Source organism: Neofelis nebulosa, chromosome 6, assembly GCF_028018385.1.
Source record: "Neofelis nebulosa isolate mNeoNeb1 chromosome 6, mNeoNeb1.pri, whole genome shotgun sequence".
NCBI classification, from domain to species: Eukaryota; Metazoa; Chordata; class Mammalia; order Carnivora; family Felidae; genus Neofelis; species Neofelis nebulosa.
Genome location: NC_080787.1, coordinates 27287969 through 27306230, shown reverse-complemented (window position 1 = coordinate 27306230; position 18262 = coordinate 27287969). Strand labels below are relative to the sequence as shown.

Here is an 18262-nt window from a genome sequence, read left to right as displayed (position 1 = left end):
TCTCGCTACAGCTTGGTTTTGCTTCTCCTAGGACCTCATACAAGTGGAATCATACAGGACAGATTCCATTGTATCTCGTGTCCTTTGCTCAGCTTGATGGTTTTTGGATTCATCCATGTTGTTGCACGAATCAGTAGTGGTACTTTTTTATTGGGAGCAGCAGCCTGTGGTGTGAATGTACCTCCTTTTGTTAATCCCCACTTTCCTGTGGATGGATACCTGGGCTGATACATTTCCTGGATGTGACGGTGAAGCTGCTGTGAACATCCTTGTGTAAGCCATTTTGTGGACATACATTCTCGTTTCTCTTGGGTAAATACCCAAGAAGACCATTGCTGAGGTAGGAATTGCCAAACGGGTTTCCAGAGTGGATGTGACATTTTCCACACTCACCAGCGGAGTATGAGAGTTCCAGGTGTCCTGTATCCTCATCAGCCTTTTCCTGTTTTAACGTTAGCCATCAGAGTCAGTCTTGAATTTAGATGATGTAAGCCGTCCAACGTTGTCCTTCTCTTTCAAGATGGTTCTGGCTATTCCAGATGTAAAATTTTAGAGTCAGCTTTTCAATTTCTATTAAAAAAAAGCTTTGGGGATTTTTTTTTTTTAATTGGGATTGTGTTGCATCTCTGTCAGTTTTGGAAAAATTGGCAATAACATTGAGTCTGCCAAATTATAAACATGATATGTGTCTCAGTTTATAGGTATTCTTTAATTTTCTCTCAGCCATGTTTTATCATTTTCAGTGTAAACGTTTTAGACATTTTTATGAAATTTATTCCTAATATTTTGCTTTTTGGTTGTATTATAAATGTAGATGTAAATTGTTTTCATTTTCTAATTGTTTACTACTACTATGTAAAAATTCATCTGATTTTTTTAAAAGTTTCTGACATACACTTGATTTTTTTAAGTTTAATCCTGTGACTATTAAATTCACTTATTTTCTAGTAGTTGTTTGTAGATTCCTTTATTTCTAAGTTTTTAAAATCAAGAATAAACAGTGACTTTTCCTTACCCTTTTTTGATTATGAAAAATTTTAAACCTTCAAGTTGATGGGGCATCTGGGTGGCACAGTCAGTGTCCGACTCTTGATGTCAGGTCATGATCTCACAGTTCATGAGTTTGAGCCCCACATCAGGCTCTGTGCTGATAGTGCGGAACCTGCCTTGGATTCTCTTTCTCTCTCTCTCTCTCTGCCACTCCCACTCACGTGCACTCTCTCTCAAAATAAATAAACATTTTTTAAAAAGTAAACAAATCTCTAAGTTGAAAGAATTTCAGTGAATGTTCATATGCCCAGTACATGTTCTTCAGTGAACATTTAACTTTTCATCCCAGTCTCCATCAATTGTCTCAACTGTTGACACATTTTTATCTATGCACTTCTCCATTAAAAAAAAACTTCTTTTAGCATGCATTTCGTTTACTAGAATTCTTCATTTGTTGATAGCTTTTTTCTTTTGATATAAAAATTTCTAACAACATGATGCGTAGGTCTTAACGAGGATACCAGTTGCTGAGCTTAACAAAGGCATACACCTGTGCACTCCAGAATTGTTTATTAACCTAGAAAACTGTCACCCTAGAAAGTTCACTGATGCTCTTCCCATTAAGTTCCCTATAATCTTTGGTTTTGTTCTCATTTTTTTGTTTAACAGGGTGTGGCGTTTTTTGGCTTGTTCAAGAATTTCCATTTAAGTGGAATCATACAATGAGTATTCTTTTGAGTAAGATTTTGTCATTGACCATGTTTTTGAGACTCAGCCATGTTCTTGCATGTTATCACTAGTTAACTGCTTTCTGTCCTTAGGTGATATTGTATGTACTTACCACATTGTATCCAGTCATTTGTTGGAATTTTGGACTGTCTCTGGTTTGGGGCCATTATGAACAAAGCTGCTATAAATAGCTTTGTGCAATCTTCCTTGTAGACCTGTTTTCATTCCTTTTGAATTAGGATTGGAATTGCTGGATCATAGGGTAGGTATTTTAGTTTTATAAAATGCTTTCAGACCTTTTATCAAAACGGCTGTACCATTTCAAAATCCAGTGTGAATATCTCACTTGTTCATCTATGGTGTGTGTTTTCATTTTAGCCATTCTAATGGGTGTGTAGTAGTATCTCGTTGTATTTTTAATTTGTATTTTCCTCAAGAATGATTTTCATCACTTCTTAATGTGCTTAATGTGCTTAATGGCCATTCATACTTTTGGGAATGTGTGCCCAAGTATTTTGCCTACTTTTTCATTCTATTTTGGCCTTGTCATTAGTGAATTCTAGGACTTCTTTTTCTATTTTTACTTATTTTTTGATGTTTTTATGTTTATTTTTGAGACAGAGAAACGAGCTGTGGAGGGGCAGAGAGAGAGGGAGACAGAAACCTAAGTGGGCTCCATACTGATAGCAGAGAGCCCAATGCAGGGCTTGAACTCCCAAGTCATGAGATCATGATCTGAGCTGAAGTCAGACACTTTAGCCAACTGAACCACCCAGGCTCCTATATTCTAGGAATTCTTTATTAGACATAGGGACCAGCCCTTGAATATATCTTTATGGATGTTATCTCCCAATATATGGCTTGTTTTATACATTTTGTCAACATTGTGTTTTGAAGTCTGGTTTATCATTTTTCTTTCTTTAATGTTAGTGCTTTTTTGTGACCTAAGGAAACTTTGCCCACCCCCTAAGTCGTAAAGTTGGCGTCCTATATAGCTTTTATAATTAAGCCTCTAATACATCTTGAATTAATTTCTGTGTATAAAGGTTGTGACAATGGTTGTGATTCACTTTCTTTTACATATGGATAACCAGTATTCCAGCACAGATTTTTGAAACGACTCAACCAAATGGATGTCTTTGGAAGCCTTTGTCACTAAAAGTAAATGAATGAATGAATCAGATGACAGTTTCAGTCAGAGTCTACTTTGGACTCCATTGCTCTTTTTCATTGATCTGTCTGTGGACCCAATATCAGGACCATGCTGTTTGAAATCTGTTGCTTTATGGTAGTAGGTCTTGAAGTAAGTCTATACAGCTACCTGGGTTTTTTTCCCCAAGATTTCTTAAGGTTTCTTTTCGGTTTGTTGCCTTTCCATGTGAATGTTACAATCTTCTTGGCAGTTTACACTCAAAAGTTTGCTGGGGTTAATATTGGGATTGTTTGAATATGTAGATAGATGCATTTGAGAAAATTTTTTAACAATATTCTTTTAATTCATGAACATTTTTTTCCATTTCTATTGAGATATAAATGACATACTGCACTGTATAAGTTTAAAGCACACAGCATAATGATGTGACTTACATATTTTGTTACACGATTGCCACAGTAAGTTTAGTTTAACACCCACCATCTCATATAGACACAAAAAAAGAGAAGAAAATTATTTTCCTTGTGATGAGAACTTTTAGGATCTACTCTCCTAGCAGTGTTAACTATAGTCCTCATGCTCTACATTACTTTACCAGTACTTATAATGGGAAGTTTATACCTTCCTTCTTCCAGTTCCTGCACCTCCCTCGCCCCCTGTCTTGCCTATCATTTAAGGACGTTTATGTAAAGGACAGCAGTCGTTCCTCCCTCCGGAGGTTGGGGAGCACATTCACTGTCTGTCATAAAAAATTCAGCTTCCGGAGCTCAGTATTCCTCTCCTGTAACATAACCCATTATGTGGCCCTCGTGTGTCATCGTGGGAACTGGGGCTCAGGGAAGTGTAAAAGAAGACGCTGGTACTCTGTTTCGCTGCTATGAGGAGCACACATCCTTTTGTCTATGACTGGAGTCTCGTGCCTTCTGCCACATCCATGAAACTGTCAGGCTCTCCTGTTAGCTTGCAAATAGGATAAAATCACACACTGGTCAGAGTGCTTAATGGTTTCAGTTATGATGACAGGAAGCTGACAAGGGTATGCTTTTCTCAAAGGGGAAGATGAAAGCCTCATGGAGTGATTGATGGGATTTGAGGAAAATCCATGCAGATCAGTAGCTTGACATCTTGACCAAGTCTTCAACCTGGCAATAAATGGTCGCCTTTCTATTGTGTGCTAATGAGGAGAAACTGGGAGATGACTAGACTGGCTCCTAACTATGTGTTTGTGTTTGAACACCGCTGCCAGACCCTGCTCTGGTGGTTCTGACTCCTCCCTGGGCAGGAGGACGTGCTCACTGGTTTGGTGGGCGTGTGGTTCTGGCACTTCTCAAACAGTTAAAAGGATGGAAAGTCACAACCACGATGGGCAGAAAGCAGGCAGATTATTAGGACTTTGGCTGGTTCTCTTGGGAGATGAGGGGTTGGGACTCGTTAAAGCAGAAACAGCTGGGCAACCTTACTTCTCAGTTTCTCCCAACACTGTGTCACACAACCTCAGGTCCATCAGGAGATGCCAGTAAAAGACTCAGGGTTTTTGCAGTGGGGCCTGGCTGCCATGAGGGAGGTCTGGCTCTCTCAGGGAGATTTCCCAGAGGCAGACAAACACCAGTGGGAAGACATTGGTGACACATTGACTAGTACTCGGACCTTTACTGCCCCAGAGTGGATTTCCAATGCTGATGAAGGTGACCCACCAGAGAATAAGAAACCCTAAAAGTCTGAGATAAATTGATGCCATTAGCCCCACTGCCTGGAAAATTCTCCCCTGGTCTTTCTGTTAAAACCACGTGAGATGTCATGACAGTGGAGCATCGAATACCCATAGTTAAGTCACACGCCGTGAAGTTGCTGCTGAGCAAGTCAGGCCTGAATCAGCCAGAATCTGCAAACGCCACGGTCCCAGCTGGAAAACAGTGTGGCTGAGACTGCTGAAATCAGTGATGTCAGTAACGGCCTTGCCACCTGATAAAGGGCTTCGTTACAGTGGACTGAAAACACTGGAAATGTAGTTAAGCCAGGAGCAGCCCCTGTGCCATTTGAATGGAAGGTGAATGTGCTTGTTTACTGGTGCAACACCTCTCCCTCTCTCTCTCTCTCTGCCCTTGACCCTCTCTCCTCTACTTTGACCCCAGTTGCTTTATGGAAAAATGTTTAGGGGTCTGTCTGTGCCCTCCCTGACTGCAGGCCATACACAGCCATCCCAGCATTCTGAGGAACTTTGGACAGGGGAGGACCTCAAACATTTTTGGTTCTCTTGGGTACAGCCAACTGAAGTCACCATCCTGTTCAGTCTTGCAGGAGTAGATGGTATCTGAGTTCAGCTGATAGGCTTTAGCCAAGCTTTGTGTAGTGGGGAAAGAAGTTAATGTGACTTCGTGAGTGGACCCCATTGGGTCAGTTCCATGTACTCTTACTATATATCTGGGTGTGTAGTAGGAATCCATGTGTTATCACATGCCTCAAACTTCCCTATCTGTAAGTTTCAAGGAGGATTCTCCCAATCAGAAAGAACTGTGTGTAGATTGTAGTACATCTTTGGGGGTATGTAAGCTCCTCTGTAATTTGCCAGTAGTGGATAACTTAGTATTTAGAGTACCCCTGCCCTCTGAAATCACAGCTTTCACTACCTAGGTGGCATCCTGTTGGTAGGCATGTCAGAAGCCTCAGTCTCATGAGCCCTGTCTGTAATACCATCACCAGCAGGAGTGGTTGATTTACCCCCAACAAAATTGAGAGGTCTCCTTGCTGTGTAAAGGTTTTTAAGACTGTACACACAGATTCATGGTCCAGAATCCCTTATGCATTCAATAGTAACTTTTATCTCTTTAGCCCCCACGTGAAAAAGGAAGTCCAGGACTTTATTGGGCTTTAGTTGTTGGAGACTATGTGCCTCCCTTGGGCATTATTCTACTTGGCCCTTTATATAGGCCAGCTTGCAAATCAGCATCCTCAGAGGCCAGGTCTAACAGGTTGTGTTGGAAGCTGCCCAGCCATCTGCAGCTGTCTTGGCTGCAGGTGCACCCCTTTGGAAAAGCAGCTAGCTATTATTAGCTTGTTCTTACCTTGCTACCAAGCTCTTGTCGAAATTGAATGCCTGTCCCATGGAGGTCTTGTGACTACCAGGCCTGATACTCTCATTTTGGAGTGGTGAATTTAGAATCAGCGACTAACCTGACGGGAAGGGCCCAACAGGCCTCAGCTGTTAAATGGAAATGCCGTATTGAAGAACTAGACGCCTGCCCAGTGGTGTGTTAGCTTTATGTGAAAAGTGGGTGGAATCTGTATCCCCACTCCTTTACCCTAAGCAGACCCCCTGGCTCAATGGGACCCTTGATTCAGAGTTGCTGAGATGCCAGGCCTGGTTCACTACTGGTTCAGTTGAGCTGAAAACTGGTGGTGTGTACTAAGGCCCTGCTGCTGTAGATCACCCTCGTCACCAGCTGTTCAGATCAGAAAGTGGCTGCTCTGCTCATGAGGCGTAATTCAAGGCAGTGCGCAGGCTCTGCTCAGTACTTTCTTGGTGAACCTCTTGAGATTTGGACTGACTACTGGGCTGTGGCTTGGCTTCCAGTCTGCCACTTGGGAAACTATGGGCTCTTGTGAGTCACTCATGTAGACAGACCCCCGCCTGGTAAGTGCCTGCTCTCTGATGAGACCAACTGGAATCAAGCTGCTGGTTGAACCTGCACGATCCAGGTGTCATTGTACCAGACGCGACACATATCTGCCATCACAGACTGGACTCACAGTAAAGGCTTTCATGTTTCTGGCTCACATGTGACCACTGCATGCCCAACTTATGATCCCTGCCAAAAGTTTACCTAGTTGCCTGACAGAGGGAAGCCCCATCACATGGGCCTTTGTCCCACCAACCCCCCTGGCAGGCTGATTATATGGGACCTTTGGGCCTTACTCAGAGCCAATGGATGCCTCCCCACTGTTGACACTTTCAGGTTACGGTGTTGCTATTCTAGTCTGACCAGGTAACTCTGGCCATACCATAGTGACCTCTGAAATTAATCTGTGCATTCGTGTTCTCAGCTTCCCAGGCCGTTTGCAGTCTGACAGTGGTGCACCTTTATCACAGATGCTGTTTAGTAACAGACCTACAGTTAAGGTATTCAGTGGGCCTTCCATGCTCCCTGCCTTCCACAGATGGCATATGGCACCATGGAGCATTAGAGTAGCCTCCTCAGAAATCCATGCAAAAAGGTTTCTGACTCTTCCTCCTTCATCTCATCACCTCCTAGTCTACACATAGTGAAACAGTTTGGTCACTGAACCCAGCTTTCCCTGGGAAGGGATCATTTCCTCTTAGCTGCTTCCTGGGCTGTGAATAGGACAGAAGTTGTGAGACATTTTATATACACCTATTTTGAAAATTCTGGACTCTGCCCTGATCATTCCTGGGTATCTTTTTTCCCATAACAGCACCCCCAGACTTCTCTGGGTGACAGCCCAGCCAATGGGGACTTAGGAAATTTGAAATTCATTCTGCTCTAGCCACTGAATGGTCTTGCTGGACTGATAGGAGGAGCCTAAATTATTAGGATAATGACCACTTAGTTTAGTCCTCCTGCTTACTGAGTTCCCAATAGGGCCCACATTGGCCAACATGGAAGACGTAAAGAATCTGTGTAAGCTGCATAAAAATGCTCTCACTTCTCTTGCACCTGCCCCTTCCTTGCAAAGGTCTAGGTGTGGGTAAGGTATGATTGGCAAACAGGTGAAAATAGCTGCTGTAATGGGAACATGTGGTGGTGGAGAGAAGGCACCATGCCAGCCCCTGAGAAGAGAACGCTTTGCATGTCTGGAGGTACTGGGAAGGGAGGGATATTAATGATCCTTGTCTTTCAGAACCACCCCTGCAGTCTTCCTTAATAATGGAAAAGCCTTGGTGTGGTTCTCCTAAATTTTTGTAAGGGACTTAAGTGTAACTTTTGGATCTGCCATCCCTGCCCAAAACATTCCAATGATGAATTGGTGTATTCCTTGTAACTGTACTAAGTCCCATCAGAAGCAGTGTAGGATGGCTCCAGGTCCTGCACCTGCTACACAAAACACCTGTTAACACCTCCACTCTTAATAGCCATCACTTCGGTTCCATGGGGCAGATGAATGTCACCTGGCTGGTTCACTAGACTGGATAAAGTTGGAGTGACTGCTCTTAGGCAGTCCCTCCAAAAACAAGGACAAGTCAATTATTTGAACTAAGCTGTATGGCTTAACCAGCTGGAAAGCTATGTTGTAGGCACTTTCAACCTATGCCCCCATGATAGAAGGGCTACTTGGGAGACCCTTATCATCGTAAACAGCACTTTCCAGACCAACATGCACACCATTGGGACTGTATTTGTATGAAATCTAGAAGCATGTTTCCATCCCACAACTTGGCGACTTGCACCCTTGAGGGTGGTCCTTGAAGACCTTGAGGTATTTAAGGAAAAGCAACCAGTAGGTTGTAGAGCCCTCTTAAGGCTGTGGAGATGTCCAGAATGAGGCTACTCTTTTTTATAATATTATTATTATTATTTTAGAGTGAGCACAGGCAGGGGAGAGGGGTGGAGGGGACAGAGAGAATCTTAAGCAGGCTCCATGCTCAGCACAGAGCCCGATACGAGGCTTGATCCCACAACCCTGGGCCAAAATCAAGGATGCTCAACTGACTGAGCCACCCAAGGCCCCCAAGGCTACCATTGGTTACTCAGAGCAGGTTACTGAAGGGATAATTGGCTTACTCTCTATATACATCCTGCAGACCATTAGCCCTACTATTAGAGCCATAGAAAGGGCAGTAGGAAATTTGTCCCTGACTTTCTTTGAAGTGAGCAGTAAAAACGCCTTGGCCCTGGGAGATATTCAAGCCAGCCTCAACTCACTGGCCAGGGTTGTGTATATGCTAGAATTGCTCTGGATTTCCTCCTTGTAGGCTAAGACAGAGCTCATGCAATTACTGTGCATTCTGTTATACCTGTATTAATGCCCCAGAGCAAGAGGAAAAATCAATTCAGAAACTTAAGGAAAAAGCCATCTGGCTTTCTGAGATAGATCCTGATAGTTTATGGGATTTGTTCAGCTATCTGGGTCCAGGACACTGAAGGCATGGTTAAAGACAGGACTGCAGGGTAACTCATTTTGATTCTTAGAGTCCTGTGGATAATAGCTTTAATTAAATGTTGTATAAGACAAATTGAATGGATTTGGTCCTGGCCTCTAATGGTCAGATTGATCACAGCAGCTGATGGAGTGGTATACTCAGGAAAATTTTCCAGAAGCCACGACACCCTGAATGTACAGGGTGATACTGTTGGGGGACAATTCTCTAGGGTGTCTTATATTTCCATATGTCTTGGGAACAGAGACCGTGCATTTGTTCTGGATGATCTTTTCAATAATGTTGGTATAGCAAACAGTCTTGGAGACAAAGATAGTGTCTCCCTTCATACATTAGGGTAGATTTGCTTACAGCTTGGGATGATCAAGATAGGCCAGGCATTCCAACTGACTATTAGAAAGATTTTGGTTCCCCAAGCTGAGAATTGCTCTCTCCTGTCTTGCAGCCCACTGGATGAGCATTTGTCACCTGGCCCTCTTTATGTTGTCCTGTAGGAATTGGGACTCAGGTAACTGGTGCAAGCAAATGCTGATATTCTGACAATTGCTGCTGCTCTGACTAATAATGTATTTATTTCTTCTCTGATGAATCTTGTGTTATACCAGCATCCATGAAAATGTCAAAAGCTAACTTGGCAGGTTGCAGATAGGTAAAATTTCAGGTAAAAATTCTTCTTGGTTATTGGAGATCTGTTGCAAAAAATTCCTCCAGCTCTTGTTTCTCTGAAATTATCTTAAAATGTCTGCCTTTCTTTAAGCAGCTTTTACGAGTTTAATTCATGTACCAAACAGTTCACCTATTTAAATTGTACAGTGTGGTGGCTTCTTGTTTATACAGTGTTGCATCCATCACCAGAGTCAATTTTAGAAATTTTCATCTCTTCAGAAAGAAACCCATGTCTGTTAGCTGTCGCCTGCTTCTATCCCCACCTCCGTGGCTTCTCTGTCCACTGTTGCCCCCACCACACCCCCCGCCATCCACTCCTGTCCTAAGCAATCACAATTTGTTTTCTGTCTCTATAAAGTCATCTGTTCTGGACACTTCTTAGGTATGGAATCATATACGGTCTTTTGTGACTGGCTTCTTTGACTTAATGTTTTCAAGGTTCATCCATATTGTAGTATGTGATAAATACTTTATTTATTTTTATACCTGAGTAATATTCCCTCATATAAACATATATATATACTATTTGGTTTATCCACTAATGAGTTAATGAACTTTTGGGTTGTTTATGCTATAAACATTTACATACAAGTTTTGTTGGGGACAAAAGTTGTCTTTCTCTTGGGTAGACACCTAAAAGTGGAATTGGTGGGTCATGTGGTAACTCTGTATTTAGCTTTTGTAGGATCTGACACTTTGTTTTTACAAAATGGCTGCAACGTTTTATATTCCCACATGCAGCATATGAGTTTCATTTCCTCTACATACTTGATAACACTTACCTTTTTTATGTAGCCACCCTTAGTGGGTATGAAGTGGTATCTTGTTGTGGTTATGACACGCATTTCCCTGATGGCTAATGGTGTTGAACATCTTTTCATGTGCTTATTGGCCATTTGTATATCTTCTTTGGAGAAATATCTATTCAGGTCCTTTGCCATTGTTAAACAAGCTTATCTTTTTATTGTACTGAGCTATAAGACCTTTTGTATTCTCGATACAAGTCTCTTACCAGGTATAGTTTGCAAAACTTTTCTTCCATTCTGTGGGTTGTCTTTTTACTTACTTGGTGGTATCCTTTGAAATACACAAGTTTTTCATTTTCATGTCCAGTTTATTCTTTCATTTCTTTTGCCTTTAGTGTCCTCAGAAACCATTGCCTAATCTAGGAGCACAATGATTTACACCAATGTAAATCTACATTTACTTACACCAAGTAAACTCTTAGAATAAGCGTTTAATAATTGTAACTCGTATATAGATCTTTGATCCATTTGAATTAAATTTTTTATATGATGTGAGGTAGGAGTCCAACTTGATCTTTTGCATGTGGATATCTAGTTACCCAGCATTATTTGTTGAAGATCCACAAAGTTCTTTCCCTTCATTGAATAGTCTTGGCATCCTTGTAGGAAACCATTTAATCCTATATATAAGAGTTCATTTCTGGTTCTTTTCTGTTCCACTGGTCTCGATGTCTGTCTGTATGCAAGTTTCACACTATTTTGATTATTATAAATTTGTAATAAGTTTTGACATCCAGAAGTGTGAGTCTAACTTTGTTGTTGTTGTTTAATTTCTTTAATGTCTATTTATTTTTGAAGGAAAGAGACAGAGCATGAGTGGGGGAGGGGCAGAGAGAGAGAGAGACACAGAATCCAAAGCAGGCTCCAGGCTCCAAGCTGTCAGCACAGAGCCCGACGTGGGGCTTCAACTCAAGAACCGCGAGATCATGACCTGAGCTGAAGTCTGTCACTTAACCAACTGAGCCACCCAGACACCCCCTGTTGTTCTTGTTTTAAGATTGTTGTTCTTCCTTTTGAAGGGCTATTCTAAGTCTCTTGCAATTCCATATAGATTTTAGGATTAGCATGCCAATTTCTGCACAGAAATCAGCTGGAATTTTAGTAGAGGTTGCATTGAATCGTTAGGTCACTTTGGGAAATACAGTAATAATACTGTTGTCATGTATCCTGATCCATGAACATGCAATTTCTTGCCATTCAGTTAGGTCTTTAATTTCTTTCAACAGTGTTTTCTAAACTGAGTATTTCTGTGTAATAGCCTTGGATCTTTTTTGTTAAATTTATTCCTAAGTATTTTTACTTTTTGATGCTATGGTAAATGGACCTGTTTTCTTTATCATATTTGGTTTGATCGTTGCTGCTATATACAGTGGACTCAAAGTACTGTATACAATTTATATTTGTATATTGATTTTGTATCCTGTGATCTTGCTGAACTCGTTTGTTCTAATAGTTTTTATTGGACTCCCTTAACATTATTCCATATAGACCACATCATTTGCAAATAGAGATAATTTTACTTCTTCCTTTTAAGTCTGGGTGCTTTTTTATTTCTTGCCTAATTAACTAGCTAGAACCCTAGTACAGTGTCACATAGAAGTGGCAAGAACAGACCTTCTTGTCTTGTTTTTGATCTTCATGGGGAAGGCACTCAGCCTTCTACTACCACTGTATGTGATGTTAGCTGTGATGTTAGATGTTAGCTGTGTGTATTTTGTGGTTTTTGTAGATGCCCTTTATCAGGTGAAGGAAGTTTCTGCTGTTTCTGGTTTCTTGAGTGTTTGTTGTGAGGAGGTATTGAATTTTCTCAAGTGCTTTTTCTGCATCTATTGAAGTGAGATGTGATTTTTTTCCTCTTTATTGTGTTGATATGTATTATCAATACATTGATACAATAATACATAATACAATATTTACATTAATTAACTGATTTTCAGATGGTAAATCAAGCTTACATTTCTGGGATAAATCCTTCTTTACCATGATCTTTTGCAACATATTACTGGATTCAACTCTCCAATATTTTACTGAGGATTTTTGTGTCTACATTTATAAACCAATATCTCTAGCTTTCTTTTCTCATTATATCTTGGCTTTGGTATCAAGGTAATACTGGACTCATAGAATGAGTTGTGAAGTGTTCTCTCTTCTGATTATTGGAAGATTGGTCTTGATCTTTTCTTTAAAACTTGGTGGAATTCACCAGAGAAGTCATCTGGTCCTGTGCTTTTCTTTGTGGGGAGTTTTTTGTTTGTTTTTGTTTTTTATTGCAAACTATTATACAAATTCAATCTTTTTATTTGTTATAAATCTATTCAGATTTTTAAAGTCAGTTTCAGGAGCTTCTGTCTTTCCTGGAATTTGCTCCTTTCATCCTGTTATCCAAATTGTTGGCATACCATTGTTCATGATATTATAATTATCTTGATTTCTGTACCTATTGGTAGTTCCTTCTTTCATTCCTGATTTTAGTAATTTGAGCATTCTCTTTTTCTTGATTAGTATAACTTAAGTTTGGTCAGTTTTGTTGATCTTTTCAAGGAAACTTGGTTTTGTTGGGTTTTTTTAATATTGCCTTTCTGTTCTTTGTTCCATGAACTTGCACTTCAGTACTTATTTCCTTCCTTTTGCATGCTTCGGGTTTGGTTTGCTCTTTTTCCAGTGTCTAAAGGTGGATGGCTAGGTTATTGATTTGAAATTTTTCTTCGTTTTCAGTGTAGGCATTTACAACTATAAATTTTCCTCTTATCACTGTATGTTGTGTTTTTGTCTTAATTTATCTTGAGGTATTTTCTGATTTCCCTTGTGATTTCTTTGTTGTCCCACAGTGGTGAATTTCTCAAATGTTTCTGTTAATTTTCATTTTCACTCCATTTTATTGACCATAATACTTTGTATGTTTTCTTTCCCTTCTAATTTACTGAGGCTCATGGTATGAGCTAGCATATGGTCCATGCTGGGGTATGTTCCATGTGTGCTTGAGAAGAATTGTATGCTGTTGTTGGGTAGAGCATTCCCTGGATGTCTGCTAGATGTAGTTTATATATGGTAGTGTTTAGGACTTCTGTTTCCTTGTTGATCTTCTATTTACCCATTATTTAATGTGGGAATTGAAGTCTTTCCAACTCTTATTATTAAATTGTCATTTCTAGTTTCACTCTTGTCAGTTTAACTTCAGGTATTTTGTTGGCTTTGTTATTAGGTATGCTTGTAACTGTTGTATATTTCTATATGTTAACATATCCAACAATACAACTGCATGTGTATTGTCTTATACAATTGCTTTTTAAGTCAGAAGAATGAAGAAAGACATTCCTTTTAAACTTTTAGAATTATATAATCATCTTTACCAGCCCTCTTCAGTTTTTTTGTGTTTGAATTCTGGTTTATCTGCTTACAGCCTGAAGAACTTAAGTATTTTTTTGTAAAGCAGGTCTGCTAGTGACAAATTTTGTTTTTATTTATCTGGAAGTATCTTTATTTTGTTTTCATTTTGTGGGGAGGAGGTGGTTTATAGACTTATTTTTTAGAGCGGTTTTAAGATTCACAGCAAAATTGAGCAGGAAGAGAACAGAGTGTTCCCATCTACTTCCTGCCCCTAGCAGGAACAACCTCCCCCACCATCATGGACATCCTGGAGCACAGTGGCGCATTTGTTACAATTGATGAACCTACAGCAACAATTCATATCACACAAAGTCCATAGTTTACATTAGGGTTCACTCTTGGTATCATACATTCTGTGGGTTTTGACAAATCTGTAATGACATTTTACCCACCATTAAAGTATGATAGAGAATAATTTCAGTGCTCTAAAAGTCCTCTGTGACCTGTTCATCCCTTCTTCCACACTAACTCTGACAAACCCTGATCTTTTTATAATCTGTGTAGTTTTACCTTTTCCAGAATGTGGTATGTCAGAATCACACAGTATGTACCCTTTTCTGTTTTCATTTTTGAAAGATAGTGTTGCTGGATATAGGTTTCTTAGTTGACCTTGTTTTCTTTTTAGTACCTTGAATGTTTTCCCACTGCCTTTTGCCTCCATTATTTCTGATAAGTTAGTCTTGTTACAATTCCCTTGTAACTGAGGAGTTATTTTCCTCTTGCTGCTTCCAGATTTTCTCTTTGCTTGACTTGGGTATTTTGACCATGCTATGTATTTATGTATCTCTGCTTTTATCCTCCTTGGAGTTTGTTGAGGTTCCTGGTTGTGTAGGTTAGTGTTTTTCAATAAACTTGAGAAGTTCTCAGCCATTTTTTCAAGTATTTTTCTGCTCCTCTCCTTGTATCCCATTGCACATATATTGGTGTACATATGCGTGTCTCACATTTCTCTGTGGTTCTGTTTTCTTCATTCTATTTTCTCTCTGGTCTTTGTATCGCATAGTGTCTATCCGTCTTTTTTTCCCACTTGATTGATTCTTCTGCCAATTCAAAGCTGTTGAGCACCCATAATTAAAAAGTTTTTCCTTTTAGTTGTTGTACAGTGCAACTCCAGAATTTCCCTTTGGTTCTTTTTGCAGTTCTGGTTCATTAATGATACTCTTTGATGTAATATTGTCTTCATTTGACTTCCTTAAGCATGGTGCCTTTATTTGAAGTCTTTGTTCACTATACCTGCCATCCCTCCCTCTCACGAGTAGTTCCTGTTGTCTGTTTTCCCCCTATGTATGCCTCACTGGTGCTTTTGTCTTTTCATGTTTTGTAATTTTTTTTTTTTTTTGAAAAATGGACATTTTAGGTTATATAATGGCAGCAGTTCTGAATGCTGGTTCCTCTCCCCCCTCTCCCCGAGACTTCTTGTTGTTGCTATTTGCTTGGTTGTTTTGTGACTTGACTAGACTGTTTTAGTGAAATCTGTTACCCCTACTCTGAAGTCTTCAATAGGACTCCCCAGCAGGTACAGTCTTGGGCAAGTGCATAGTTGTCCTGGGATAACATGGGTTTAGTGGGGCTCTCTGGCTGTCTCCTTCCCTGATTCTCCAAGCTGCTAGCTTTATTTGGTATTAGACCTAGCATGATAGACTCCACTGATTACTGGCTGGTCTGTCTATTGTTTTTTTACAGTGCCTGGTGCATTAATTGTTCAGTAGTCTGATCCAATTAAATTTGGCAGGTATAGTTTTTGAGGCCAGTCTTTGAGATTTGTTCTTCTCCTGGGAGGGCTCTTAGCTGGATTTCTCTGGTGACTAGGGGAGTTATAGTTTAGCTTGTTGCTTTGCATTATCATTTTCAAGAGCATCCTTGGGTTCAAATGTACCCATACTCTGTTTCAAACAAAGTCAGTTGTTTTGGGGAACAGCTCTCCTATGGATCACCTCTCCCCTCAGGGCAAAGTCTCTGAACCACCTGTCTGGCTGCTGGGTAGAGTGGTAGCCTCTGGTCTTCTCAGGTTGCTTCTCCCAATATAGAGCCTCTCCCCTCAGAGTGACTTGGGGCAAAATTGGTCAAAGTCCCCAGTAGTTTTGCCCTGTTACTCCTGGGGTAGAGCCTCCTTATGAATAGGGGGTAAGGTAGAGGAAATGAGTCCCTGACCTGTCAGTCATACTCATCAGGGGTCTTTACCCCTTCTCCTTTGGGAGAGGAGAAATGCTGGTGGCCTGTCTCTCCTAGTGACATGATAAGCCTTGACTGGGAGCTAAGAGGGAGAGAGAGCCTGTATTCTTGGTCTCCCAGAGCTCCCAGTGAGCTCCTGTCACACTGAACTGAAAGGTAGATGGGGAAGGAGGTGGGTCATGGCTCACATGTCATAAACTTTCTCTGTTCTTATTAGTTAGTAGATTTAGTTGAATAAGTGTTCCTCCATTTGCTCCATGGCTTTAGGACAATTTCCAGAGACTTTAGGATTTTGTGATTTTTTTTTTCTTTTTTCTTTTTTTATAGTAGTGTTCATGAGCTTTGCTTATTTGGTTGGAGAGGGTGTTTACAGAGCTACTTATTTATTCTGCTATCCCAGAAAGGGAACTCTACGTTTGCTTTTGAAGCATATTTTTTTAGATCTAGAATTCTAAGTTAACAGGATTTTCCCTTCAGTGCTTTGCCTCCTGGCCCCCATTGTTGTAGTCCTGTCTGTAATGTCTCCTGTCCTCTACTCACTGGCTGGCTGGTGGTGTCCTTATCTTGGTTCGTTTAGGTTTGACTATGGTGTTCATTGGTATGGTTTATGCTGAACACTGCTTTCCTTCAAGAATCTGGAATTTTGATACATGCTAGGCAGAGGATGCCTCTGTGGCCAGCCCCCAATGAAAAATCCCAGGCAGGAAGTCCTTAATGAGCTTCTCTGGTAGACAGCATTTTGCATGTGCTATGACATCTTGTGGCTGGAGGAACGGAGCTCATCCTGTCAGAGTCCCCTGGGAGAGGACCTTGCAGGCTCGTGTTTGGTTTCTCTCAGACTTGCCTGCACACACTTTTCCCTTTGCTCATTGTGCTTAGTGTCCTCCCGCTGTATTAAGCCACAGCCGTGAGACAGACTGCACGCTGAGTCCTGGGAGTTCTCCCAGAGAATCCCCAAACCCAGCGCCTCCAACACACCAATTGTTGCTCTCCACGAGCCTGGTATGGTAGTCCAGGAGCACGCCTGGGATTTGAGGGGGGTTATAAAGTTGTTTGGGGGGCTCCCCCTTCTGTGGGGCTCTCCTGTCTGTGATCTCTCTGTCAATCCCTGACTCTGCCCTCTGACGTCAAAGCCTGGAAGACTGCACTTTCTGCCTGAGGCCTGCCAGCCGCCTGGGGAGTGCAGAAGCCCTTGGCTTCTCTTGTTTGAAGGGTCCCATCCCCTCAGTTTCTACCGGCTTTTGGGTTCTTTACAGTGTTTTTCAAATATTTATGTTTATATTATTCCTTTATTTCTGGCAGTGGAACTGTCTGCTTGTGTTTTTAATAGTTAGCAAATGTTCTTAGTAATTCAGGCAACTTTTCCTATTCTTAATAGTAAACACAACTTTTCAAATGGCTGCTGAGACACTCCTCTCCCTCATTTAAAGAGCTGTTGCTAATATTGCACTGTATGTCAACTAACTAGAACTTAAATTTAAATAAAAATGTGAAGAGAAGAAAAAATAAAAAGCCGTTGCTTTTCAAAGGCCCACTAGAACTCTTTGATAAAAGCAGGGGTTTTGTTTATTCATTTTTTCCATAGTGATGCTGTTGTTTCGAATTTCCCAGCCTTTGGTGTAAGACCCAAGCCTGAGAAAAGCTCTCAGCATCTCTTGTGGTGTCAGAGTTATCCTGGCAGCCTGTTCCACTGTTCTGGGAGGAATCACGGCAAGTATCAGCAAGCAACAGCATCTTGCTGACAGGGTTGTCGACGATGATACAATGTGCCAAATTTTTCCTACTGTGATTGTTTTGCAAACTTAGGTCTTTTCTTGTAAGCTGATATATTTGCATGCCTTGCCCTGATACATTTTCTAGGCCGTTTGGCATTTAAATGTAACAGCAGCAGTTACTCTTTCTTCCTACTCTTCCTGAGCTCTTTAACCAGTTTGGACTTCTTTGTGGGTTTTTGTTTCCTGTGTTGGTGAACCTTTTGTCCATCCTTTTCTGGCTTCTGCAACCTGGTAGCACATTTCAGCTCATTCCTGGAGCCACAGCTATCAGGATGTGCTCTGAGGTAGGTAAAGTGTGTTCAGTGTTTGGAATGATCCTTTTTGGTTAATTCCACTGCTCTGCAAACCATCAGGGGACATTGTAATGTTAAGGAAAGCCTTGCTCTACTTGTGTCACATCTTGGCTTTTTAGGTTGAGTTTTAGAAGGAAATCCTAACAGAAAGAACTTTGGTGAGTTTACTATGACAC

General features: G+C 40.9%; 1 protein-coding gene across 6 annotated transcripts in view; it reads left to right on the top strand.

Annotated features, from left to right (window-relative positions):
- CDYL (chromodomain Y like) overlaps nt 1-18262 on the top strand; it is a 244828-nt gene that overhangs the window by 149617 nt on the left and 76949 nt on the right. The window contains exon 1 of one of the 6 annotated variants that reach the window (XM_058733143.1): nt 17960-18077. The exons of the other annotated variants lie outside the window; for them this stretch is intronic. Within the exon in view, the coding sequence (XP_058589126.1) occupies nt 18066-18077 (12 nt within the window). The 5' untranslated portion in view covers nt 17960-18065. Of the gene's footprint in view, nt 1-17959; nt 18078-18262 lie in introns of those variants that run through there. 6 annotated transcript variants of the gene reach the window in all.